The following is a 27362-nucleotide window of genomic DNA, read 5'->3' on the forward strand; positions in this document are numbered from 1 at the left end:
GCACTGGGCCCTACAATGAAATTCTTATACCTAATTGAAAACAGAAGGTATACTTATATATCTTTTGTTTTTCTAGGATAATATTCATCAAAGTGGAATTCCTAAGATCAAAGGTGTGCATATTAATTAGTTTTGCTTGTATTGTCAGGGTGTACCCTGGAAAAGCTGCTTCAGTTTTTGTGTCCATGCCCTTATGACTAAGCAGGCGTTTGGCAGCCCTGTTGTAGGAGCTTTTTTCCATCTGTGTAAAACAGATAAACAGGAATATTATTTTATGATTTGAATTGGCAGTTCTCTGGTGAAGTATGTGTTTGCTGGGGCCAATTGTGTCTGTTAATTGCCTGTTAATCTATGCTTTGTGCCTTTTGTGACTGAATTGTTCGTTACTGATGAATCCTTGGATTCCCATGTACTGCAGACTTTTTTCCTTGATGTTTTCAACCTTGTTTTATCCTTGTGAAAAAAACTAGTAGTGATTCTAAAAGGTGCATTAAGCCTTTATCAGATACATACATCTCTCTGAAATTTGTAGAGCTCTTAGCATAGATCTGTGTATGGTTGAGTCTTGGAGTGTTTGGCTGTTGAGAGTATGCTTGTGGTTATTTAGTTGATGAATATTCAGAAGGCTTTGGTGTGTCCCAGCCCTTGCTTAGCCTTGGCTTTGCAGGAATTTGGCCAAGTATAACACTGGGTGGACACTGATTCTATGTCCCCCTCTACTCCACTTCCCAACACTAAGATCCCAACTTCTGTTAAGTTTTTATTTTCTTTGAGACTTTGTTTCTTTTTTAAAATCCAATAGCCTAGTTTCTTCCATCTGTCAAACTTCTCCTATCTGTCAAGAGAATCATCTTGATCTGAAAGATCTTGACCTGGCTTCATCTGGATTTTGTCTGATGCTTGGTTTCCTATATATAATGCTCTTCCAGGTCATTGTGTCTCATCAAGGATGGCGACTTATTTCATCTCTTCCTGGTGACAGTTCAGTAGGTAATAAATGATTTGGGTTTGAGTATCTCTTTCTCATTACGTGGATCATTTTATTCACCAGCCTAACAGAACTGATTGATGGACTGAATGATTTTAATGTTCCACAGTTTTACCAGAAGAGTGTAAATGAAGTTACAGAAGAGCATTGATAAAAAGAGGACAGACAAAATGAATTGTTTCTACATGATAACGTTTGCTGGCCTGTTAACTTTTTCACTTGAATGTAAAGGCAAAGCTCTCATGTTTTACAGCTATTGGAACAATTAGAAATGCATTCTAAAATTTGACCTTGGTTATTGATTAAGCTTAAAATACACCCACTGTGTGTGCTGTAAGCACCAGCCTCATCACCTTGAACGTGTTTGAGGACAGCCGGCATGGACAGGGACTGCAGAGGTGCTTGGAGGCCGTAGAAGCAACTGCATACTAAACGTGACTAGTCAGGCTTTGTGAAGTATCATCCCGATGCTGGGTGCTTATCTGTTATGGAACAGCTTGCAAATCCTAATTGTTTTAAACTGACTCTGAGGAAAAGGGATTTGAGAATTAATAAATTACGGCTCTCATCCATACAAATGTGCATGATTATAATGAAGAAAATCTGGTGGTTCTTTAGGTCAAATAACAAAAGAGATGGACTTGAGTTTGTAAGGCTTATTGCCAATCCTCTTACGACAGGCTCTGAATGCAGCTTTGCTCTCTCTGGTCCCACTGTTCAGGTTTGCATAAGAGCATTTGTTTCTGCGGGGAGGTCCTCAGTGGGAGTGAATTGATCAGAGTTCATTACTTTCTCTATTGACTGTGTGTCTTCTTTATAGGGTTCATTAAGGCAGAAGCAACAATATTTATATCTTTAACTACTGGTGTGTTGGGAGCAGCTAAATAAACAAGTCGAAGAATCGTGCCTCCTGCTCTTCAGACGCAGAGCTGTTCTGAGATTCGGAGGGCTTTCAGTCGAGGTCATCCCCGCATCCCTGTCCTTCCTAGGGTGTGGGAAAGAGCCACTGCACCACAAGTGCCCTCTTACCAGGAAGCAGCCTGGGCAGTGGGAGGAGCGGTGAGCTGTACGGGAGGGGTGACTGCTTTTTCTCTAGTTGAGAGAAAGAACTTTCTGACCTTCAACTTGAATTAAAGTTTCTTTAAGTTATTTTTCAGCAGTGTAGTCATTATTCATATTTAGATATTCTTTCATTTCTTTAATCAAGTGTCAAGGTATTTTTTTTTTACAAAGAAGAGAATGGATTTCTCATTTAGTTCAATTTTTTTCTTTTTAATTGATAAAAATAATGATGGAACATTTCCAATAACGTACATAGTTGTTATTCTATTGGACTTCATTCTTCTTTGGCTTTGATTTCTTTATTTTTATTGGAAAGGCAGATATGTAGAGAGGAGGAGAGACAGAGAGGAAGATTCCATTCTCTGGTTTACTCCCCAGCTGGCTGTAACTGAGCTGATTCGAAGCCAGGAGCCAGGAGCTCTTCCAGCTCTCCCATGTGGGTTCAGGGTCCCAAGGCTTTTGGGTTGTCCTTGACTACTTTACCAGGCCACAAGCAGGGAGCTGAATGGGAAGCAGGGTGGCCGGGACCCGAACTGGTGACCATATGGGATTCTGGCACGTGCATATCAAGGATTTTATCCACTAGGCTACTGCGCTGGGCCCCTGGACTTTGAATTGTGATATAGATGATGTCATCCCTCATGAACCGTTTTGAATTTATTTTCATACTACAGTTTGGTTGCATATGCCATGTAAGCATACATAAATACATTTTTACATAATATTTTTTAAAGATTTATTTCTTTGAAAAACAAAGTGATAAGGTTGGAGAGAGGAACAGCGGGAAGGAGGGGGAGAGGGAGGGCTGGCGGGGGAGGGAGAATGAGTGAGAGCTTGATCTTTCCTGTGTGGGGTCACTCCTCACGTGGCTGCTAAAGGTCAACAATTGGAACTGGTCCAGGCAAATTTGTAAGGCAGGAACTCCATCCTGGTCTCTTTCATGGGTTTCAGGGGTCTGGCCACCTGCAGCATCCTGTGCTGCATTCTCAGGCACGTTAGCCGGGAGCTGGAGCGGGAGCAGAGCAGCTGGGAGCTGGAGCTGGTGCAGAGCAGCCAGGAGCTGGGGCGGGAGCAGAGCAGCCAGGAGCTGGAGCAGAGCAGCTGGGAGCTGGAGCAGGGCTGGAGCAGCCCGGAGCTGGAGTGGGAGCAGAGCAGCTGGGAGCTGAGGCTGGGAGCAGAGCAGCCAGGAGCTGGAGCGGGAGCAGAGCAGCTGGGAGCTGGAGCGGGAGCAGAGCAGCCGGGATGCGAAATTGTGCTTCGAAATGGAGTGCTGATGTTGCAAGCGTAGGCTTAATGGCTGTGCCACACGCTGCCGGATGGTCCTTACCTAGTATTTTAATGTTTCAGTACATTCCCACATTTCTAGTGTTCTAATATGGCCTTCAGCAAAATGCCAGAGCATAAATCACAACAAAAAATTCTCCTTTAGCTTCAGCTGACAAGGAGTCCTGCAGTTTTGCCAGCTGGTATTCTTGATCATGAGTGCAAGCTACTGACTTTATGAACCCGCATCTTCAGCTCATTGGCCACATGGTTTCTATCTGAACGGATGTCGAGGGGATAGTGAGGAGGGCAGGTAGTGGCCAGAAAACACATGCCAAGAAGAAGGAAACTGAGTACAGAGCCTTCATTTAAACCGTTCTTCAGCTTGTCAGCCTGTTCACGTGCATTCACTCTCTTACCTTCTCTGAGCAGGCTCTGCATTTGCTGACCTTCCTGCCACGTGTGTATTGTATTGTTCTTATGTGCATAAATACGAACCTGTCAAGTCACTGTGAGTCTGGGGTGTCTGCAGAACTGCATTGGTTGCAGGAGTTTGAACATCCTTTATTGCGAGAAATAAGAAAAATGAATGACTGAAGACTGTGAGCCTCACACACGAAAGGATGATTTTATTAAAAGTGTGTAATGCTAGTGGAGGTGTGTTAGAGGTCATTTTTCACGCTGAGAGATGTGGTGTTTGGAGATCATTTTAATGTTGCACATAATTTATGTAATACTTCTAAGATTTTCTGATTTAAACTCAGGTACCAAGTATCTTTAGTTAATAGCACTTGTCGCTTGATTATCCTCTGTGCTCCATGAAAAGGGTTTTGAGGTGTGTACCTGTTGCAAAAGCACAAATACATGAACCAGAGAGTTAGACATGAAATCATGGGAAGATGGGGCAGCAATAGTTTTGGGAAGAGGTAGAGTAGAAAGGTATTAGAACTGTATTTACAAAGTTCTAAGTATTTTATTATAAAATATTAGACATACTAATGTTGGAATGGTAATCTCATTGGTAGATACACATGTGTGCTTATTAAATTCATCTTTTTATTGTGTTTTAAATATTTTTTCTAACTTACTGGAAAGAATGAGGACTGGTGGTGTGCACTGTGGATTAAGCTGCTGCTCGTAGTGTATGCCTGCCGGCTCCATCTAGCTCCCTGCTAATGTGCCTGGAAAAGCAGCTGAGGATGGTCTAAGTGTATGGGTCCCTGCATGCACGTGGGAGACCCAGATGTAGTTCTAGACTCCTGGACATCATTTAGGGAGGAGCCAGCTGATAAAAGATTTGTCTATCTCTGTGTCTGTCTGTAACTTTGTTTTTCAATTAAATAACAATAAACAATCTTAAAGAATACATTCAGTTACAAAGTTTTGTGGAACTCAAATTATTGGTTGGAAAAGTCTGATGTGTCATTCGTATCCAATAAAATTATCCTGGATAACAAATTATTACATTTTTATTCTTAGAAAAATTAAGTTATGCCAGAGAGTGTGTTCCGTGTTCTCCCGACAGCCATTGTAAACATTGTCATTTTCAGTATCACCCTTTCTTCTGCTTGGTGATTTCTTAGTTTCAGTGTGCTTCCCAGAGATACTGATTGTTAAATTATGATTTGAAATGTGGAACTATTATTTTCTCTTATACAAGAGATAAAAAGACCAAAGAAACAAAACCTCTTATCTTTCTTGGCTTCAATTTACTTTCCACAATTGCTAACTGCTAAATTATGAGTTAAAATATGAAATTATTATTCTCTTTTACATAAAAGATAAGAGATTTTTATGTCTATTCCTTTTATCTGGTTTGTTTCATTTCAGAGGACTTTTTTACCTATAGCATTTATGTCATTTGTTTTTTTTTTCCACCCCCACCGGTGCCTGATTAAAAGTTCATATTATTACTTTATCTTTTATTTTTCTATATATTTTAATGCTGACATGAATGAGAAGGAGACTAGACATATGTAGACCATGGCCTGCTACTGGTTTTAGCAATTTGTATTCACCATGAAGACTATGTTACCAGTACGGAGCAGGTGGTAGGACACAGTGAAGAGTGAAGGTGGAGGAGGCTGAGGGGAGCCCAGGTTGGCCACTCAGAGTTGGTTGTATTCTCGTAAATTAGGGGTTGGTGGTGTCACTTCAATATGCTGTTTTGAGAATTATATATGTTGTCTCTAGAAACATAAACTGCCTCACGTACCAGGTTCTCAGAAAATGTTGCTTTTTTTCCCCACCTTCTTCTAGTAATTGGAAAGTGCTGAAAAATATTTTAGCATGTGAATAATTTCCTTTAGAGGATGAACAGTGCATTCGAGATTTCTTCTTAACTTTAGGGTTTAAGCAGTTGGGAGCTAGGAGAAGTCTTGTGCACGTCTTTACTCCAGCACAGGGTCAGGATCCAGAAGAACCAGAGATGGATAACAGGTGTAGAGGAAAATCCAGAGCCATGGCCAGAGAGGTGGATATTCTCTGTCTCAAGTAGTGGGAAGAAGTTGAATACCCTATTGATTGCTTTTCTGAAATGGCAAGGATGGGTTGTATTTTGCTTTGAAAAACTTGAACTCACAATAATGATCATTGCTTCTGTAATTGTTAATTTAAAATTTTTTTAAAAAATATGATTACATTCTCTAAATGCTCCAGGGATTACACAAATAACAAATCCCCCTGTTTCTCTTTAGTTGCGTAGTGTGAACCTTCTCAGATGTAACCAGAATAAAGGTGTACGGAGTCTAGAATAGTGTGTCATTAAAGAAAAACTTCATCACACTGAAATTAAGGAGCTAGAAAACAGAATGCTCATAGAGATTTTAGGAAGCTGGTAACAGTGTGAAAGTTACTGCTACAAAAAGCAGACAAGTTGCTGGAATACTCAGTAAATGTTTACTGGTGATTAGCAATGTTCTCTCTGATGTATCTTTGTTCTTAGATGTTTCTATTTTTATAAAATTTTTCTGATGCTTTTGAGATTTTCTTGCATTAAGCAGTTTTCCTAGGCATTAATGAACAACTGTGGGGAGCGGCCTGACCCCAGCGTATGAGGGGTTGCAAGATGGCGGCTGGCCGAGGAGGCAGGATTTGTCCTGCCAGTAGGCAGGCAGTAGGTCACAAGGATAGGCTAATGCTCCCCCGCTACGCTTGCTGGCCTACCAGATAATGCCCAGTGGACCCACGGGGAGAAGTGATTGGTGGAGAACAGTATATAAGGAGCCTGCTTTTTTTTCCATTCGTTTTTCATGCTGGCGCAGGCTGAAAGTTTCCCTGTATGGGCCACTAGAATGTCGCCGCCCTGCAGCGACACTAAAATGATGAGGAATCTCGAGGGCCTGGAAAAAACAGGAACCACCACCGCAGCCGGCACACACACACCAAACGAACACACACACAAACGAACGAAAAGGGCAGACGAACAAGAAGGTTTATTGCCAAAAATGGGCCGCTTCTATACTCTTTTCCACCAATCACTTCTCCCCGTGGGTCCACGGGCGCTATCTGATAGGCCAGCAATCGCAGCGGGGGAGCATTAGCCCATCCTTGTGACTTGCTGCCTGCCTACTGGTGGGACAAATCCCACCTCCTGGTCCTGGGCCAGCCGCCATCTTGCCGCCCCTCACACGCTGGGGTCAGCTGCTCCCCACAAACCACCAAGGTAAAGATGAGATAAAAGGGCTTAGAGAATTTTCTACTGCTGAAATTACACCCAGGTGATTTGCCTGTCTATTTTGGTAACAATCTTAAAGCTGCTGCCTTCTCCCATGACAGTTATGATAGGATCTGTGCCTGTCTTAGAACATTCATTTAATTCTCTGCTTATTTGAAATAAGAGTGCATGAGATTTTTCATTGAAGAGAGGGCTCTCATTGTAGGTACTGCGCTGTATTTTTAAAGATTCACGTTCTTGGAGCTTATTCGAGAGGACCTCAGCCTAAAAGCAAGAGACCTGGGAATGCTAGCTTTAGTGTGTAACTGTATTTTCCTTATCCACTTTCCAGTTTTGTAGGCTTCAGTGAAATGCTCTATTTGAAAGTACATTTAAAATGAGACATTGGACAAGTCTAAGGAATGATTATTTGAGGCTCTACATATGACTAAAATTATATCTGAAGATTTGTTCTCTAGAAACAAACAAAAAAAACAAAAGAGGGAGAAGTACACAGGAAAGTAACTTTCTGTATTTCTAATGTATTTATGTAGAAATTACAGTAAGCTGAAGAATGAGCATAATAAATACTTAAAGAGATTGGACAGTTAAGAATGTCTTGTTTTCATGCTTTGTAATGAATGGCTGAGTTTGATCTGAATTTATTGTTGAGGGTTGGTGTACACCGATGGCAGAATCATCCAGTGATTCAAACCGCTTCTTCTGTTGTGACCGACTGAGTAGATGGGCTGCCAGGTCAACTCACAAGGAAGTTCGAGGTCATCCTGCGGTAGACGTCACTGAGAAGGTCTACAGCATAACAAGCACGTTACAGGTTAGTGACCCAGTGATGGCCTTCCATAGGCTGTCAGTAGCTTGTGCTTGCTCAGAGTTTCAGTTGGTGTGCTAGTTTTCCTGTTGGTATAGTGAGTTGCCACGCAAAACTGGGGTATTAAATAATGATGATGGTTACCTTATAGGTCTATGAGTCCAAAGTCTGTTGAGGGTCTGCTTGAACTGAAATCACAGGATTGGGAGGGCTGCCTTACTGTCCAGAAGCTTGAGGAGGAAATCTGGCCCGAATCCTGTGTTGTTTCTAGGCCGTCCATCTAATCTGTGTCCCCTTCTTTCTTCAAAGCCAGCAGGGCTAGGGTGAATCCTCACAGCGCATCACTCCACCAACCCTGCGTGCCCTTTCCTCTTCACTGTACTTGGGCTTCTTTGGATCTTTCAGTTAATCCAGCCCAAAGCATTCCAGCTGTAGGTTTAATCACATCTGTGAACCCACCTTTGCTCTGTAAAGTATTTCTACAGGTTCTGGGAGTTGGGGCTTAGAAATATTTAAGGATCATTATTTTGCTTCTGAAGTCAAAGAACAAAGATATTTGAAATATCTGATAGTTTGTGTGAGAATAGTTAGGAACAAAGTAGTATTTGCAAATAAAGTATTGTGGGAATAAAGCCAAGAAATGACCACAGTTGAGCTGCTGGTGGACATGGGCCTTTGGGGGAATTGTTGGTGTGTTAATGGAGTAGATTATTTATGGATGAGTAACACATAAAGGGCTGCCATTTTTATTTGTGCCTAACCATTGACAGTAGCTGGCTGTTTGTGTGGAGACAGTTGGTGGCTTCGTCGGGAAAGGAGTAGCAGAGTCAGACCGGAAAAACAAAATCCACAAACAGGATGCTCGCCTCTCACTGTTGCCTCAGCCGGGAGAAGCGTGGGTTTTCATTTGCTTGGTTACTTTGAGACTATGTGCTAGATAAGAAGAGGAGGATTTCTGGCAGAAAAGGCATATTTTGTTTTTAAAAATTGGGATGGGGTGGGCATTTGGCGTGAGATGCATCCCTTATGAGGTCCCTGGTGTGCGCTTGAACACCGCCTCTGATACCACCTTCCACTAATGCATCCCATGGGATGGGGTCTCCACCACTCCCATGGGAGATCCAAATTGAATTCCTGGCTCCTGGCTTTGACCTAAGTCTTCCCCTAACTGTGGCAGAAATTTAGGGGAAAAAAAAATCAGCGAATGGTAGATATATCTCTGCCTTACTGAAGACATATTCTTTTTGAACTATTCAAATTAATATAGCATTGGATGTTTGGATGATGAATCTTTACAATTTTAAATTGATTAGGCATATTAGTAAGTAGATAGGTTTGAAAGAAATGTTTCCATTAATTTCTGTAGGAAAATCCATCAAATTTGGGTGAGAACATTTTCAGTGAGATCAGAGCTCAATTTGTTGTTTATAGTTAAAAATTAAAGGACACTTCCTTGTTTCTCCATGAAGTTCTGAGCTGAAGTTGTGCTTGACATGGCTTTGCTCCAGAGGGCTTGGTCCTTCGCACACAGTTCCCTGGACTTGCTCTTCCAGGATCCATTTTGTATCAAATGGGTATGATAGTAGAGTCACACAAATTAGATCATGATGATTCTTTCCAATTTATGGTTCAGCTGCCAACTTATTATGGATCCTTGGATAAAGATGCAAAGTATGTGAGTTGGATTTACACACATAAATTGCAGATAAATTGCTCTTTCACTTGTGTTAAGGTTGACCTAATATTTTGGAAGTATGTTGACATTTAGGATAATTATGATAGAATTTGGATCTGTTGTGAATGTTTGACTTGGCTGTTTGCCATAGTGCCAGTATTGATTGGGGGAAGCGGTGTTTGACATAAGTAATAATTAGTGAATTATCTTCCTCAAGGATACCAGTTGGAACCTGCGACAAGTAGACCAGATGCTTGGACGATACCGAGAATATAGTAACGGACAGGCGAGTGCTATAGAACAAATGAGGCCATTTCTATACATTTTTCTTGCCTATCTTTTTTGGATTATAGATTTTTGGGAGTGTGCATGTGAAATAATGAGATAATCATTGCTTTTAAACTGTTTTACTGCATTGTAATTTAAAATTAGAGTAGTTTATCAGATAGATTGCTCACTAGTTTGTGTAGATTAGATTCTGTTGAATTTAAAGCCTGGGACCAAAGAATTCAGGTCATGAATTAGAGACTAATTAAATTTGGCAATGGATACCCTCCTGGGGAGATAAGGATTTCAAGGATGATTTACTTTGAAGTGATGTGTGCTCATGGTTTTTAAAAATAAAGTTTTTCTCACTTCCAGTCTGGAGATAGCGATTTTGGCAATTTCTTCCCTCTTGTAGACATGTTCTGTGCATATACAAACATATTAGTTTGGCTGCTTTAAAGATAGGTTATTATATAGTATAAGTTTGGCTACTTTTTTCCTTTAATTCTGTCATTTTCCATAGGACTCTGTGTGGCTCTACTGCATTCTTTTGAACAGTATGCATATTCTTTTGCATCTTTATATAATATTTCATAGGATGGATATATCTATTTTTTTCTTAGTACAAACAATGTAGCATTGTGAATTTTTGTGCATATATATAATCCTGAAAGATTATTGGAAGTAGAATTGCTGGTTTAAAAGATACATACAGTTTGTTATGTTTTTTTTTTCTTTTTTTTTTTTTTTATTCATTGATTACATTGTATTATGTGATACAGTTTCGTTGGAACTGGGAATCACCCCACCCCTCCCCCCGTTAGGTTTTTCAAAGCTAACCTTTCAAGGATTTGGCAGTTTTGTTTACTTTTCTTAGGGATGTCTGAAACTACAGAATTTGGAAGACAGTGATTAATTTTTGTATTACTGTGTAGATAATTCTATTTTTCCTTCCTTTGGAATTTACTCATCTTCAGTAAACTCTTGGAAAACCAGTTAAGTGTGTTCTTTCATGAGGAAGGCAATTGGCATAGTGGCTTAGGTCACTGTGTTTCATATTGCAGTTCCTGGTTCAAGTCCCAGCCCTGCTTTCAATACCACTGTGCAGCTGGGAGGCACCAGGTGGTGGCTTAGGTGATTGGATCCCTGTCATCCCTGTCACTCCTGTGGCAGAGCTGGATTGCATTCCTTCCTTTTTAAGATTTTTATTTGAAAGGCAGATTTGCAAAGAGAAGCACAGAGAGAAAGAGAGAGGAGAGAAAGCGAGAAAGAGAAGAGAGAGATATCTTCCATCCAGAGAGAGAGAGTGTGAGAAAGAGACCTTCCCACTGATTGACTCTCCCCAAATAGCTGCAATGGCCAGGTCAGATCTGAGCACATCGGAAGCCAGGAGCCCGGAACCTCCTCTGAGGCTCCTGTGTGAGTCCGAAGACCTAGACAATCCTCTGACCCTCCACTGCTTTCCCAGGCCCAAAGCAGGGAGCTGGATCGGAAGTGGAGCAGCCGGGACATGAACTGGTGCCCATAGGGGACGCTGGTGCCACAGGTAGAAACTAGCATGCTATGCCAGCCCCAGATCCGAATCTTAGCTTCTGTTTTCAGCTTGCGCCAATTTGGCGGTTGCTGCTATTTGAGAAGTTAAGCAGTCAGTGTAAACTCTACTTATCTTGTCTCTTTGTTTTTAAAAATTTACTTCGCTTGAAAGAGAAATAGAGGGAGACAGGGTCGTGGAGGAGGGGAAAAGGGAGAAGAGAAGGCTTAAGAGTGAAGGATGGTGGGAGGGAGAGACGGAAGAAGACAAAGATGAAAAGGTCTTCTGTTGGCTGGTTTACTCCTCAAACACCCAAGTGGGTGGCCGAGACCCAAGTGCTTCAGGCATCACCAGCTTGTTCCCAGGATGTGTGCTAGCAGGAAATCAGGTTGAACTGGAGTCAGGCCTTTAGCCAAGCCGTCTGGGAGGGGGTGTGGCATCTAAGACCTGCTGCACGAAGGCCTGCTCCTTTCTGTCCTTCAAATAAAAATAAACAAACTAGTTCCTTCATGATTCCAATGATGAGTGTATTCTGTAATAAGGTTAATATTGCATTTGCATTATGGAGAATATATATATTTTTTCCTGTACTGAATTGTCATGTAACTCTCAAGTCGAAATCAAACACTTGATATTTATGAAATGGAAGTATGGCTTTGATTATCGTTTGTAATTGGGAGCTAGTTGCTTGAACACAGGGAAACATTTTCTGTTTAGAAAATAACTTTTTGTATTTACAGGATTTTTATCATTTGTGATGTATTTGATAGCTGGCGCTGCAGGCTGTATTTTGGATAACTCATGGAGTGGTTCAGGCTCTTTATTAATAATGAGAGGTTTTTTTTTTTTTTTTTTTTTTTTTTGCTTTTGAGTGTATTAGTGAACTGCTGAAAGCATTTGTAAGTGACCGCAGAGAACAAGCCTACTTTTCACCAAGTTTGATATTAGCTCCTACTTTATGGCAGCAAACTTCCTTTAAGTCAGACATCTGGGGAGTGAACTTCCACAGTAACTCCTGCAGAGAAGTGTTTTACAACACAAGACATGTCTCCTTGTGGCATTGTATTTCCGTGCAACAGGTGTTGATGCTGTGTGTTGGCGAAGGAAGTCTGCATATATAGTTATTGTCCATTTCTCATTTTGCCTTCATTGTAACCTAATTTTATTAGATGATTTAGTTTTTTAGTTGTTCTTGATACTTTTTGTTAAATTATACCCTAGTTTCATACCTATTTACTATTGCTTGGAAACCTTACCTTCCTGGGAGCTGGTTTCTAAGGAACCGGTTCAGAGCTGGCCATTATGGACACTGGGAAGTCATTTAAAAAACTTATAAAACTTGGTATCTGTCAATTATATTTCAATGAAGTTGGAGGAAAAAAGAGTACTATTCTTAGGTAAGAGCTACTTAGCACACTGTTTCACTTTAAGGAGTTATGACACCTCTAGGGGAAGCACAGTGTAGCTACTGAGGACTTGGTAAATACTCTGCTTTTGTAAGGCTTTGCTATGCCTGAATTTCATTACCTTCATTTAGTTGAATAACACCTGTCCTTAAGCAATGCAGTTCAAACTTCAGCTTTCACAGTGTAAATTACTATAAGTAACTGCGTGGACCACAAACTTTGCTGCTAGCTCTTTAGGCCTTGCATGACTGTGTAAACCCCATCTCTACCTGTTTGGTCACAGTGAAATGGGTAGTTTCTAACTTCTTCTCTCAGTAATAAATACATGTAATATTTACAAAACAATGCCTTAATTTCAGCGTAACAGTATTGTTCATCACAAAACATTAAGGTTAAGGGGTTGATGCTGTGGTATAGTGGGTAAAACTGCCTCCTGCTATGCCAGCATCCCATGTTAGTGCCAGTTCTAGACCCAGCTACTCCACTTCTGATCTAGCTTCCTGCTGATGGCCTGGGAAAAGCAGCAGATGGCGACTCCGTGGTCACTCACATGGGAGACTCGGATAGAGCTCCTGACTGCTAGCTTGAACCCTGCCCTGCAGCTTGAACATTTTGGCCATTTGGGGAGTGAGTGAACCAGAGGATAGGGCTTCTCTCTGTTTCTCCTTCTCTCTGTAACTCTTTCAGATTAAATTAAAAAAATGTATGTGGTAGTGTGTATATGTGTGTCTGTATGTATATGCAAAAATCCATTTTATTTACCAGCTTTTAATTACAGTTTAGGACTTAGTAGTTAATAAGTCCACACAAAAAAGGGTGTTTGCAAGTTCTTCCTTTGGCGTTGGTGGATGAGATTAATCTGTATCAACTGTCCTGCAGAGAGGAACTAGAAAGGTGGAGAAATAAAAAGTAATGTTATGAACACATCAGGGGACTACTAAGACAGTGAGGCATTTTGTAGACAGGAGCTGTAAAGAAAAGGAAATCCAGAGGGGTAGCCCTGCTTTGGGTACTTTTTCCTTTGAGATGTTGAGATCCCAAGGGATGGCCGAGAAGCAGAGAGGATAGAGTCAGAGCTTATGCTTGAAGTCAAGAGTCCAGGATCTCTACAACGGAACTCCGGCTTCAGCTTGGCTTAGCTCCTGCTATTGTGGGCATTTGGGGAGTGAACCAGTGATGGAAGATCTTCTCTCTGTAAATCTTTTCAAATAAAAGCAGATCATTAAAAATAATAATAAAAACAGCAAATCTAAACAGGTGATAACGTTAGAAGAAAAGCAATTGAAAGAAATGAAAACTGACTTTGGTTACTGAAATTAGACTTGGTTTGAAAGATGTCAAACAAGAAAGTTATACTCTTGTTCTGCCAGTAATTCCTGTAGTCTGCATTCCTCACACTGGTAGTCCTTTCCGCATGTGTACAACCTGATTGAAGCCCATTAGTTTTCATGTTATTTAATTTTATTTTATTCTTGCCATTTTGTTATAAATATGTGCTGTGCTATTTTGTGTTTACTAGATACAACCTCTGGTATGTGTATGTTATTTCATTCATATGTAAATTGCCCTCAAGGATTTCCCTGCCTGATTCTCAGCTCTGTTTCACAGATTCACAGACTAGGTTCTAAAGCTAGCAAATAATTTGCATGGTTTTGCATGTATCTTGACATGGGGAAGCAAAGGACAGAAGGATATAGAAATATTAGACTGAATTTATTTTTTAACAAATATGGAAAACAGGTAGATTGCTGAAATTCTAGTTCCAGCTCTTAAACCAGATTGGTTTGGTTTGGTTCTGTAGAAGAGCTGCATCCAAGCAGCCACAGTGAAAAGACGTGCTGCGTTTGGGACTTGCATTGTTTCAGCTGTCCCTGCTTGTTAACAGGCTGCTTTATTTCTGCACTTTTCCCCTCCAACACCGGGTGTCGTGTTTATAAGTGGTGTTCTTCCTTTTAACCCTTGGAAGAATTTGGTCAAGCCTTCTGCATAAGTTGTTTGGTGTTGACATTGTATTTTAAGAGCTCCAGACAACTTGCCATGTGCTTCACTGCTTTACTTTCTTAGTAATTTCTTTTTGATTATTCCTGCATAAAATTCAGACCTGAAGCTCCTAGCTATTCAGACTGTATGGATTTTCCTCATATTTTCTCAGATTTTAGTTGAATCCTGATCTCTGATCTCTAACTTTACAACTCTATCATTCTCTGTACTTAATGTGTTTTTATTGAAGGCATCTCTTTAGGTCTAAAAGGTATTTTCTTGTATTTCCTGCTGTCTGACTTCCTAAAGTCTGAGGGCATGGTTTGGACAACTATATTCATGCTATCTCAGGTTGTGCTGTATCAGTTAGATCATCTGGCTGTTGGTGCTTGACAACCGGGTTTTCTGGGATTTGAAGTCTTTAAATCATCAACGGGATATTCTGATAACAGAGGCAGTGGACTCTGGGTTTTTAGTAGTGGCAAGGACAGCTGTTCTGTTTCCTGTTGCTATCGCTGGGATTTCTGAAGGAGAAAGGCTTTGTCTTCCTTTCTGATGTATTGGCTTGGTACCTCTGCATGGGCGCTGCTTGTATGAGATGTTTTGGACTGATTTTGTAAGGCCATAAAAAGTGGTGATCTTTACCAAATTCTGGCAATAGAAATATGGAGTAGGTAGTGACAGATGCTGTTAAGACCTGCTGTTAGCGTCGCTTCTTAACATATTTATGTTTACTATTTTGAGATTCCCTAGCGTAGTTGAAAATAATCTCTTTTATGAATTTTCTTTAGAATGCCAGATATTTCAGAAATAGCTTATCATCTGTATTCTATTTGTATTTGGGAGTTGTTTAAAAAGAGTAACTCTCCCTTCATTATATTCTCAAATCTAGCTAAAAGAAAGCTTGGAACATTCAATAGGTCAACTACGAAGTCAACGTTTATTGAGAAACTCAGGAGGGAGAAGTTTCTCTGTTCCGAGTCTGAGTGCCAGTGAGTCCGATGACAACGCTCTGACAGGTACACCCTTCAAATGTGGTACATGTTGAATACATTTACTCCCTGGAGACATACAGCCCTCCATCATGTCCTTTGGATTGGGAGTTACAATATACTTCCTTTAAGGATTTTACAGTGCATAGTTGAGATATATGAAAGGATCTTTTGAGTCTTTAGTTCTGCTTTTCTCATACTTTGTAGACTACCTACAAATAATTAATTATCTTTTTTTTATTGCTGTAGGTCATGATGATCATGACTGGAAATTGGACACTGCCATCTCTTCTTTCTATGTAACTTGCTTTTATTTTGGCACACTGACAAGATTTTTAGGTTAATTTTTATTTGAAACTTTGTTTTTTATTAGTATTTTTAAATTAGATAGTCATGAAACTTTAATAATTTATTATTTTTATATATGAGAAAATATTATAGTGTTTTTTTAAAAAGCATAGCAGATTTGAACTTTTGAATGCTCTATTTCCAGACTATTCCCTATTTTAAAATCTGCTTAAAGAAAATTTTTGCCCATTTTGTGGAACTTTATGGATGCAGCGAGATCCTTAGGAAATAGTCTGGGTTAAGGGCATGTGTTATAGTGCTGAGTGATGAAGTGATGAGTGCTATGTGTTTGTTTTAGAACATTTTAGATTGTTTTGTTCTCATGCGATTTTTTAAAAGGAATTTTTCTAATGCATTAGATTCTTGATGTTCATGTAATGTTTTAATCCTCTTCCTTTTCTTTCAATTGTGAAGAGAGCCATCACGTTCCACCTACCTCACCTCTCAAGGACTATGGGGACTCCCAGGGCATTAGACGAATTAGATCTCAAACCGGCGTCCGGTGTGTTCAGGAGCCTGGAAACATGGCCCAGGTACCTCGTGCCATTCTGTGATTTGTGCGCAGCATTTCCTCATGTTTCTGTGTAAATCACCGACACTGGACCTTAATGGCTATAGTTAGAGTTTGATCATTTGTAACTGGATTCTGGTCTCTCTCTCCCTTTCTCTCTTTTATTAAAAAAGCAATACTATTATTTAAGTGTACGCATTTCCATCATACTTTGATTTTTCAAATTTTGTGTGGGGGGGATTACATGTTGCAGAACAATTAACTGTGAGTTTGATTGGACATGATTGGTTTCCTTCCCTGTTGAAGTGATTCCCTCTCTCTAAGCCCCGTGACGTCAGCTGCTTTCTAGTTGCCGAAGTTTGGTTTGGTATGAAGCAAGCAGTCCCTGTGTAGTTGACCTGTTGGTTTTCCATCATTGATAGTTTTATGACTATTGAAATCATTGGATGGAACCGTTTCGTGCTAATGTGTTGAGTGAACATGCACCTTTGGCTTCTTTGAAATTTGCCACAGAGCTAAAGGTTTCACTTTGTTATCTTAGATAGCTAGGTTAGTTAGAAGAGGGCCAGGGAAAGTTTCTGACTCCACATTTTTGTTTTGATAATTTTAAGATTGGATCCCAAAGTTTATCTAAAACCCAGTGCATTAGAAAATGCCTTGTACATTTTTGATTGCCTGTGTTTTGTTTTGGTAAATGGAACTTGCCAGCATGGGCTGTATTATTAAATCGAGAGCAGAGAAGTTTACCCTCATTTACTTCTTTCCTTTTTCACTTGGTGCCTGTATTGTTGGATCAGTGCTTATGCTTATCTTTGCCTTTTCAGTAAGTTTATAATCTTAATGGGAGCTAGGTGGTAATCAAATAAGCACATGAATATTCAGCGGTGAACTGAGGTACGTGCTCTGACGGAAGGAAGCACGGGCACATGGAGTGTGTAGTTGAGGCACCTGCCCCACTTGCGAACAGCCTTTGAGTGAGGACTCAGCTGAGGTCTGAAAGTGGAGTGAGAGCTCAGGGGGAGCTGCAGGTGTGTGAGGAGGTGAGCTCAGGTGCCCATATGGGATCCCGGTGCATGCAAGGAGAGGACTTTAGCCTCTAGGCCACGCCGCTGGGTCCCCATTTTGTTTATTTTTGTCCGGTTTAAGCTTTATGTAGCTGAAGTGGTACTGATGTAATTATTATGATCATTAGATCCATTTATTGAATTTGAAAGAGTACAGGGAGAGACAGACTGAGAGACATTCCATTCACTAGTTCACTCCTGACATGGCCACAATAGCCAGAGTTGACTTTTATCTGAAGCCAGGAAGCAGGAGCTTCCTCAGGGTCGCCCACATGGCTGCAGAGGCTCAAGGACTTGAGCTGTCCTCTGCTGCTTTCCCAAGCCATGAGCAGGGAGCTTCAGGGAAGTGGAGCGGCCAGCTTGAACCGGCTCCTGTGTGGAATGCTGGCACTGTGTGTGGAGGATTAGCAATCTGCTGCCACCACTTCAGCTGCAAATGCTACGTTTTCAACCCCTGTCTTGGTTACTGTAAAGGTAGATTTAATTGCTTTATTTCCAGGGAGAAATCTATCACAACTCATTTATCTCTGTTGCATTCTGCGTGGGCTTCTGGCTTGTTTTTAGTGTTCTCACCATGGATAATGCAGCTTCATGCTTTCTAGTATGTGGTTCCTGGTAGCGGTGGGGAGGAACTTCTCAGAAGCAGTTGGCAAATGAGGGTATGTGGGCTGATAAAAATATAGTTGTGTTAGAATGTAGCTGTGTTCATTTGTGTATGGCCACCTTTGCACTGTGGATGCCACACTGGAGTAGCTGTGACAAAGAGGGTATCTGTTACTGTGACTTTTACAAAAAGTGTTTGCTCACCCTTTCTTGAGGGTATGTGCTGGGGTCAAAGAAAGACTTTTCTTTGAAAAAAGCAGATTTCTTTCTGAACAGATATTTTATTATTATTATTTTTACTAACGTTATAGAACTTGCTTATGTTGCAAAGGACAAAATCTTATTCTGAACTTGTGTGCCTTCTGGAAGAGCCTAATAGAATCTCGCCTGAGCAGCTGTTTTGTCTCCCGGCAGCTTCACGCTTTCCATCAGTCCCTCCGAGATCTCAGCAGTGAACAGGCTCGCCTTGGAGAAGATTTCAACAGGGAACTCTCCAGAAGAAGCCGGTAAAAGCAGAATGTGGTTGTCGTGGGAGACATGAATTATTACAAGAATTAGCTGCTGTAATCGAGATATCCATATAGATTTGAGAAACAGTGCTGTGTTTTCATGCAAGTGTGTTAAAATGTATTACTAGGGCAGTTTAAAACACTTTCGGTTTTAACTGTGTCATAATTTAAAAGACAAATTTTATTCTTTAAATACTTTCGTTGATATAATAGAATGCTGATGTTAATATGCTGATACGGAGATAATTTTGTAACAAAGAGGCTCTTCTTTTTTGGCAAATATCTTGGAGAGAGGCAGAGGGAGTTAGAAATTGACTCTTGCCATTGTAGGTGGAAAATATATATATATGCATAATGTGATGTCAGTGGACATGAGCCACTTTGGAATCAGATATACCGTAACTCTTAGTTATAATTATTGGAAACTGGGTGTTGAACATTTGTCCTCTCTTTAAAATTTTGTTGAACTTGAATAGTCCCCAACAACTATCACTTAATCTAAAACTTAGCCATTCATTTCATTTTCATCAGAGGCAGGTGGCTTTCTTTTAAGGACTCAGCTTTTTAAGAAGCAAATATTTTTGTACCTTCTTAAAAGGTATTGTCTTTATGTAGCAAAGATTAGGGAGCAACCAAAGTTACCTCTTCATGCAGCAAAGATTAGGAAAGTTCACGTGCCAAATCCCACTAAGGAAATCGGACTGTTACACCAGTATTCTCTAGGCTGAAACAAAAAAATGTCAAACTATACAAGTTAAGTCTGTGAGTCTGAAACATAATGTGCATAATTTACCTTCTGTTGAGTTGGAAGGCAGGAAATTCTGTAATAAAAGTAAAAGTTTCTACTAATATTATTTCTAATTCTATTAACTCATATTATTGAGTACCTATTTCGTGCCAGGTGGTTTTATTGATTTCTAGCATAACCCTATTGGGTATTCATTTGGATTTCCTTTTGTCTTAGGAATCAGGAGTGGTTACACAGAAGCAAAGTAACTTGACTTATTAGAAATTAAATGAGAGAGATGTAATAGATACAGAATTCACTCTTGGACCGTGAAACCCCAGAGTCTGATCAAGATCATGTTCACACATAGCTGATAGGAATAAAAACATTTAAATTCCTAAATCGTGAACCACATTATTTAGCTATGTTATTTATCTTTTAGACTGGCAAGGCTTAATATTTTAAATTAAAGAGAAAAATAAAGAGAAACTCTAGAAAAAAAGAAAAGCAAAACTGTGATCTACTTGTGAGCTGATGAAAATGTAAGCATGATAAAATATGAGGGAAAAATCATCCACTTCTAACTATGTAAAATTACAGAGACAAACAATGAAAATGCTAAAAATAGTAGTACATTATCCAGAACTGTGAAGGAATGTGAATAAGTGAAATATTTCAAACATTTCAATGATATGATTGAAAACAATGAAGAGAAGCAGCAAATGAAGAGACTTAATGTTCGGCCGAGGTTGCCTGTAGGTGCTTATCAGAGATAAGGAAGTCTCAGTGAGAAAGGCTGTTTCTTTCCTCTACAAGTCTTTCTGTGCTGTTTATCATGTGTTAATTTCCCACTAATTTTATAAGAAAAATTTGGATGATAAGTTAATGAGGACTGAGTTTATATGTCACACTTCGATATAAGTTGGTCATGACTGTGAGATTGAGAGTGGAATTAAGAGTTTTGTCGTTCCTCCCTACTCTCATTTTTTTCCCGTCTTCCCAATGGGAAATAGTGTGGCAAGTTTGCGGGTGAGGGTGAGGGTGAGTTCCAGTACAGTAGAGACTCTTGTGTGGGGATTTGTAGAGAGAGAGATTTTTGGGCTTTTTGCAGGTTTGGTCTTTCGGAAATTTGGGCAGTGGTTTCCAGCATTCTTTTTTTAAACAAGCGGTCTAGGTGTTTATATATTTGCTAATGTTGAGAGCCACAGCAGTGGATTATTCGATGGGAGTGTCATGCTGCAAATTTCAACAGTTCTGTGTGTTTCCTCAAATATCCAAGTTAAAACCATTTTCTTTGTTTGCTTAGATCAGATGCTGAAACAAAAAGAGTTTTGGAAGAATTGGCTGAAAAACTTAATGAAGCCCAGAAACAAGAAGTGGTAAGAATTGTGTTTCTAAAACAGCATTATTTAATGTTTTTGGAGATGCTGTTAGTGTGACTGGGCTGGTTATAATTATGGACAAAGACTTGTGGAGTTTAGTCTCTGGATGATGTATGCCCATTTAAAATATGTTTTGCACCTTCATGGATTTTTGGATATTAGAGTCTGAAATACTATAATGGTGGCATGAATATATTTCAAGAAGTTACAGAAAAATGAATTTTTTTAGACTTTTTTTATGGGAAAGTCAGATATACATAGAGGAGAAGAGACAGAGAAGAAGATTTTCCATCTGTTGATTCACTCCCCAAGTGGCCACAATGGCTGGAGCTGCACCGATCTGAGGCCAGGAGCCTGGAGCCTCTTCTGGTTCTCCTACACAGGTACAGGGTCCCAACGCTTTTTGGGCCATCCTCTCTTGCTTTCCCAGGCCACAAGCAGAGAGCTGGATGGGAAATGGGACTGCCAGGATTAGAACCGGTGCACATATGGGATCCTGGCACATGCAAGGCAAGGACGTTAGCCACTAGGCTCCTGTGCTGGGCCTGCAAAGTGTATTTAAAAGATCATATTTTGGAGGAGGGGTTGGAACAATTCTGAAATTCCTACTTTTTCATAATGTGCATTTTGCAGACCCTTGTGTGCATGGAGTTCAGATTTTTTTGTTATATCTGCCGTAAAGTTTGTATATAGTTACCTTGATGCTTACCTAAAACATTTACACTGTTTTAGGCTAATAGAAACTCTGTTGCGCATAAATTTACACGGCAAATTTGTTTTTGGTGTTACAGTTGAAATCTTTTTATATTGTGCAGCCCTTAAATAACTTACTATAGCTTAGTTATTGCTGACTATTTTGACTTTTGGCTTCATATTAGAGATATGTATGACTTACACATGGTTTGTACAGTATTAGAGTATTGTTCGCTTGACTGTAAAGTTACTTTTCCCGGGGAGCTTTGTGCTCTCATATATTTCTGAGAGTAATTATTGTCCTTTTGTTTGTGTTGGATGAACTTTCTTAAAGCATTCCTTGTAAGGCACACTAGTGGGAATGAATTCCCTCACTCTGTGTGTGTGTGTGTGTGCGAGACTATTCTGAGTGTAGTATTTTTGTATGGAATATAATCTTTTCTTTCTCTGGTCATTGGCTCTTGATGATTTGATTATAGTGTGCCGTGGAGAGGGAGGACCATTTGGGTTTTTGACTTCCAGTAATCCAGATATCTGTTTCTCCAGAGACTTAGGATTTTAGCAACTGTTTCAATGAATAAGGTTTTTGCTTCTATTTTCTGTGCTTTTATTTCTGGAACTCACATAACGGTAAGCATTTGCTGGGGCCAGCCTTGATGTGTAGATGTTGAAGCCACCGCCTGGCCGACTGATGTCTGTTTTGTAGTGTCAGTTGGAAACCTGGCTGCTCCTCTTTCAGTCTGACTCCCTGCTGCTGCTCCTGGGAAGGCGGTAGAAGATGAGCAGGGTGCTTGCACTTGTGCCAGCCCCGGGGAAGTCCCAGGTGGAACTGCTGGCTCCCCTTGGCCTTACCTGTTCTCCCTCACTGCCCTGTCTCCTTCCTGAATCATTTCTGTTCATCTTTCAGCTCCATAGATCCCTTCTTCTGCTTGACGCAGTGCACTATTGAAGTTCTCAGTTGTATTTTTAACTTCATTCGTTGAGTTTTTCTAGTCCTGTATTTACCTCTGGTTCTTTGTTATGTATGTTTCATTACTTATTCAGTGCAGAAATTGTTTTCTCAATTTCAATGAATTGTGCATATGCATTTTTCTGCATCTTGCTGAATTTTTAATTGTTATTCTTCAATGCCTTCTACGAAATCCCCCGATTTCTCTCTCACTGGGGCCGACTGCTGGAGAGTTGCTGTGTTCCCTTGACAGTGGCTTGTCTCTTTGCATTTTTGTGTTTCATGTTCCTGTGTTCAGGTCTGTGCTTTTCCAAGGACACTTTGACCTGCAGATGAACCTGAGCGTGCTGGGGAGGCTGGGTGCAGCGATATGGTCTTTGTGAGGCTTTTCTTGTGGCCAGCGTTAGCCCCGACTGCGTCCGCCTCGGCAGTTCCGGCTGCAGGAATTTCTACACTGATGGTGGCTGGCTGGGTCTTTAGGGAGAAGCCTCGCTCGTGATCCCCTTGTTGTCATCTTCGTCACAGTGAGGAGTGTGTTACTGGGGGACATCTGTCTTGGTCGGGGGTCTGATGTGCATCACAGCCAGCCACGGAAGCCTGGCTTGTGGCACAGATCTTGGAGTGGTTGTTGAGTCACATTCCTCGGCTCAGGAGCTTGCTAAGCTCATGTAGCACCAGGGATTTGAGGCACAAGTTCTGTCCCCAAACCAGCGTTGGCTAAACTTACCCTAGTACACTGAGATCTTCTCTGAAGCACACGGTAGCAGCTCCGACCCAGGGGCTGGGATGTAGCTGTGGTTCTGAGTGTGGGGAAGGAACTTGGATTCACCCAGCCTTGGAGAGGAAAGGGTGCTTCAGAGGCTGTGAGGGGGGAAGGCCAGGCACAGCTGCATTATTTTAAATAACGATGTATTTGAAAGGCAGAGTTATGTACACACACACATGTGTGTGTGCATACACACACACATTCTCCATCCATGGGTTCATTCCCTCAATGGCCAAAACAGCTGAGGTTAGTCCAGAATGAAATCAGGAGCCTAGATCAACCAGATCTTCGTGTGGGTGGCAGGGACCCAAGGCCTTGTGCTATTTTCAACTGCTTTCCCAGGACATTGACAGGGAACTAGATCAGAAGTGAATCAGCTAAGACTTGAACCAGTGTCCATAAGGAATGCTGATCTTGCAAGTGACAGTTTTACCCACTGCACCACAACTATAGCCCCATGCAGCCGCATTTTTATGACAAAAAGCTTGACAGGTTCATTGATAACTTGGACCACAGGGGGTGAGATGCCATGCTGGACCCTGGGTTGGTGGTATGTGAATGTGGCCCAGATCCTATAAGATCAGACGCTACAGCATCAGGGACCCAAGGACCCAGGGGTGGCAAGATGCTGCTCTAACTTGGGCCCTTGTTGGGGTGGGTAACTGTACAAAGATGATTTTAATTCCATGGAGAGTTGGGGTGCCTCAACTCAGACTGAAGAAATTCTAAAGTTTGAATGCGTTTTATCCCCAAGAGTTCAGTATGTTCAAAGCTTCTTTCGCAGTCTGACTGTGCTGAGAGATGAGAAGCCCTTTCAGAGTTGGAGCCTAATGGAGGGTTGGTAGGTCATTGGGAACAATGTGCTGGGGAGTGTTTAGGGTAGTTCTCATGGGACCCGGATGAATGCCATGAGAGGTTGTTATAAGAGCAAGGCTGGCCCTGCCCCACCCTCTGGCCTCACTCAGACCTTGCTGTGTGATCTTCTCCTGCCTGGGCTCCTGCCATTGTGATGCCATCACCGTGGGACCCTCATTACAGCAGAGACGTTGGCACCATGCTCTTGAACCTCCCAAATCGTGAGCTAAATAAACCTCTTTTCTTCATGTATTACCCAGATTTAGATATTGTGTGAAAGCTATGGAGATCAGATGAACACAGGGAGTATTGTCTAGTTGCAGTCACATGTGGGCCCGTGGCTGTTTGGGTAGGCAGCGTGGTATAGTTGAACCAAGTCTCTGATTCCGTGGGATTTGAGGTGCTGTGAGTGCCGTGCTCACAAGGGCTCAGTGGAGGCCCTGGGCTCCTCTGCATTGAGCGCTGTATCAGCTGTGCTCCTGGAAGGGGTTATGGCTGCTCTGGTAGAAGCCTAGGGTGTTACTGTGTTTGACAATCCATAGGAAAGTATGTCAAGAAGTTTGTGGAAAATGAAATTGGAAGTTATTTGTTTTAGTTTAAAAAAAATCCACTCATACCAGTGATCCATGGGAAGAAATTAGAAAATATGTATTATAAAAAGAATAGTATACTTATATTTCAAATTTTTCCTTTATCCCAAAGTTAAACCTATTTTTTAGATTGTATTTTTCAGAAACACTTCAATGTACTGCTGTGTATTTACTTTTTGCCACACACCAGGGCCAATAGCAATCTTGGATTATTGTATTATTTGTTGGTGTGTTAATTTAAGAGAGAAACTTTTGGAAGTATTTCCAGTTTCCCCTTAAGTAGTAGCCCTTTAGGTTTCTAGTCCAAAGTAGCTGGTGGGGAGGAAGGTCCTGTTTCTTGAAAGGCTTCAAACTTCAGGTTTTTTGCTTTTAGCTCATAATCTCTATCAGTTTTTCTCGCATTTCAGCTACCGTTTTTGAAGTGGACTAATAATTGACCCTGAGAGACAGGCTGATCTCTCAGAGTTTTTTTGTTCTTCTATACATTAGTCTCTTAGGACCATACTGCTTTTATTTATTTTAATTTTTAATTATGCTTTTTTTTAGCTTTCTAGTGTTTTAAAATATATTTTTATTTAAAATATTTGCCGAACTATCAGTGAATAAGTTCATCTGAATTATCTAGTGTGCAATTTTTGGAAGTGAAACTTCCTGAAATTTTTTTGTATATGCTAGATTTTTTTTTTAGATTTATATTTTATTTATTTGAAAGGCGGAGAGGGAGAAGTAGAGGGAGGAAGGAGGAGAGAGAGAGAGATGGATCTTCCATACTCAGGTTTGTTCCTTAAATGGCCACAGCAGCCAAGGCTGGCCCGGCTGCACCCCAGAGCCAGGAATGCCTTGTTAGTCTCCCACATTTGGTGGCAAGGACCCAAGTACTTGCATCTTTTCAGGCACATTAGCAGTAAGCTGGATTGGAAGTAGAATAGCTGGGACTCAAACCAACACTGTGATATATCAGTTTTAAAAGCAGCTGCTTAGTCCACTGTGCCACTGTGCTGGCCAGGTAACTATACTTTTCACTGTAAAAGCTTGATTTGCTTATTACATTGATGTACAGCTTGTGAACATGCATGTAAAATGGCTTTGATCCAGACTTGCTTGTATTTAGTAGATCCTTCTAGACCCTAATGAGCTATGGTCATATGCAGCTATACTGTCACACTGTTTTTGGAAATTTTTAGGTAGTCTGGATGATAATTGGAATTTGTGACATGATAATGCTAATATACACAGTACATATTACATTTTGCCAAGTTTCACCTTTGAACATGTGACAGGAAAATCAATAATGAAGTTATTGTTTCATTTGACATTTTTACATAGCAAATAAAACGAAGTAGTCTGAAATATTTTCTATAGTTTACCATATGTTTAAAGTGTAACTACTGGGCAAAAAGTGTTTAGTGGAATTCAAAGGAAGCCAGACTTTTCCATAGGATTATTGCTATACATCATCACATTAAGGGTTACTCTGATCCAACTAAAGCTTGATTGCCCGACTAGATGTCAGTTCATTGCCTTTCAGTTGATTGGTACAATTGCTGAATATGGTTTGTCTCCTAACCCTGCTGTGCAGTGTGCCCAGTCTGTTAAGGCAATGCCTTCTGTATTGTTTAAACTTGGAAGGTTGTCCACACCAAGTTGTGCACTTAATTGAACTGTTTTGCTGCCGCACTCAGCAGGTTGTTCTGAGGCAGCTTGTCTTGCGCCTTTGATCATTTGTTCAGTTAACCTCCCAGGAGTGAATTCCTGTGTAGTTCTGATAGAAGCAGTAGTCTAACACAAAACTGAAAAATAGTGTTGTTGACTTTTCCAAGGTCTTGGGAAGGCTATTTAATGTCTGTTTTGTGTTTTTGTAAGGCTTAATACAGATTTGTGACGCACTTGTTACAACTGACTTCAACATTTGCATTTTATAACTGTTTGACAGGTTGTGTTGCATTTCGGAATTCATGCTAGCAGGTTGTCAGAGGAGATGTAGCTTTGTTACTCGAGTGTTAAGTTTTTCTGAGGCTGCAGCTGTTTTCTCCCCCTTCAGATTTAAGTTAAAATAAAGTCATCAAAATTCAACTTAAAATAAATTCACAGAAGCCATGGAAAACTTAAAATATTGAACAAATGCATGAAGTGAAAATAAATGCCTGCTACTGTCTCCCACCGGTTTACCTTGAGTCGGTGACCACTGCCCTGAGCCAATGAGCGGGCATTGTCCCCAGGCTGCGGCTGTTTGTCAGCACATCCATCTTGAAAGTTGATGGAATACATTTTTCTTTGAGAAAAAGTATTGGTTGCTGTCACTCTTGCCAAAATTTGATTTATTAATTCACTGTGAATCATGATTTTTTGTTTGTTTTAACTTGCTCTTTGGAAGACAAAATTATTATGGCATGGTGTCATGAAACATTTGTAACACTTGTAACAGTCAATATTGTATAGGTTTCATACCACATGGAAAATTTCAGTTCATGTTACTTCTTACTAAGTTAGATTCTTTGTGGAGAAAATATGCAATTTCATTATTTTTTTAAAAAGATTTTAAATGAATTGTGCTGTTTTTAAATGTATTTATTATTACTAAGATTCTGAGTTTTCTCCATATCACGTTTAGAAGTACAGATTAAAGTAATCAGTTATATCAAGATACATTTAAATACGTTTTAAACCTCAAACACTCATATTGTCAAATATCTTGAGATATTTAGGAAATTAAGTCA

General features: G+C 40.5%; 1 protein-coding gene across 1 annotated transcript in view; it reads left to right on the forward strand.

Moving 5' to 3' along the window:
• Nucleotides 1-7656: 7656 nt before the first annotated feature.
• LOC131479419 (centrosomal protein of 128 kDa-like) overlaps nt 7657-27362 on the forward strand; it is a 59332-nt gene continuing 39626 nt past the window's right edge. The window contains exons 1-6 of the mRNA XM_058659929.1: nt 7657-7803; nt 9690-9758; nt 15549-15675; nt 16411-16529; nt 18589-18680; nt 20717-20789. Of these exons, the coding sequence (XP_058515912.1) occupies nt 7657-7803; nt 9690-9758; nt 15549-15675; nt 16411-16529; nt 18589-18680; nt 20717-20789 (627 nt within the window). The remainder of the gene's footprint in view (nt 7804-9689; nt 9759-15548; nt 15676-16410; nt 16530-18588; nt 18681-20716; nt 20790-27362) is intronic.

Source organism: Ochotona princeps, unplaced genomic scaffold (genome assembly GCF_030435755.1).
Source record: "Ochotona princeps isolate mOchPri1 unplaced genomic scaffold, mOchPri1.hap1 HAP1_SCAFFOLD_140, whole genome shotgun sequence".
NCBI classification, from domain to species: domain Eukaryota; kingdom Metazoa; phylum Chordata; class Mammalia; order Lagomorpha; family Ochotonidae; genus Ochotona; species Ochotona princeps.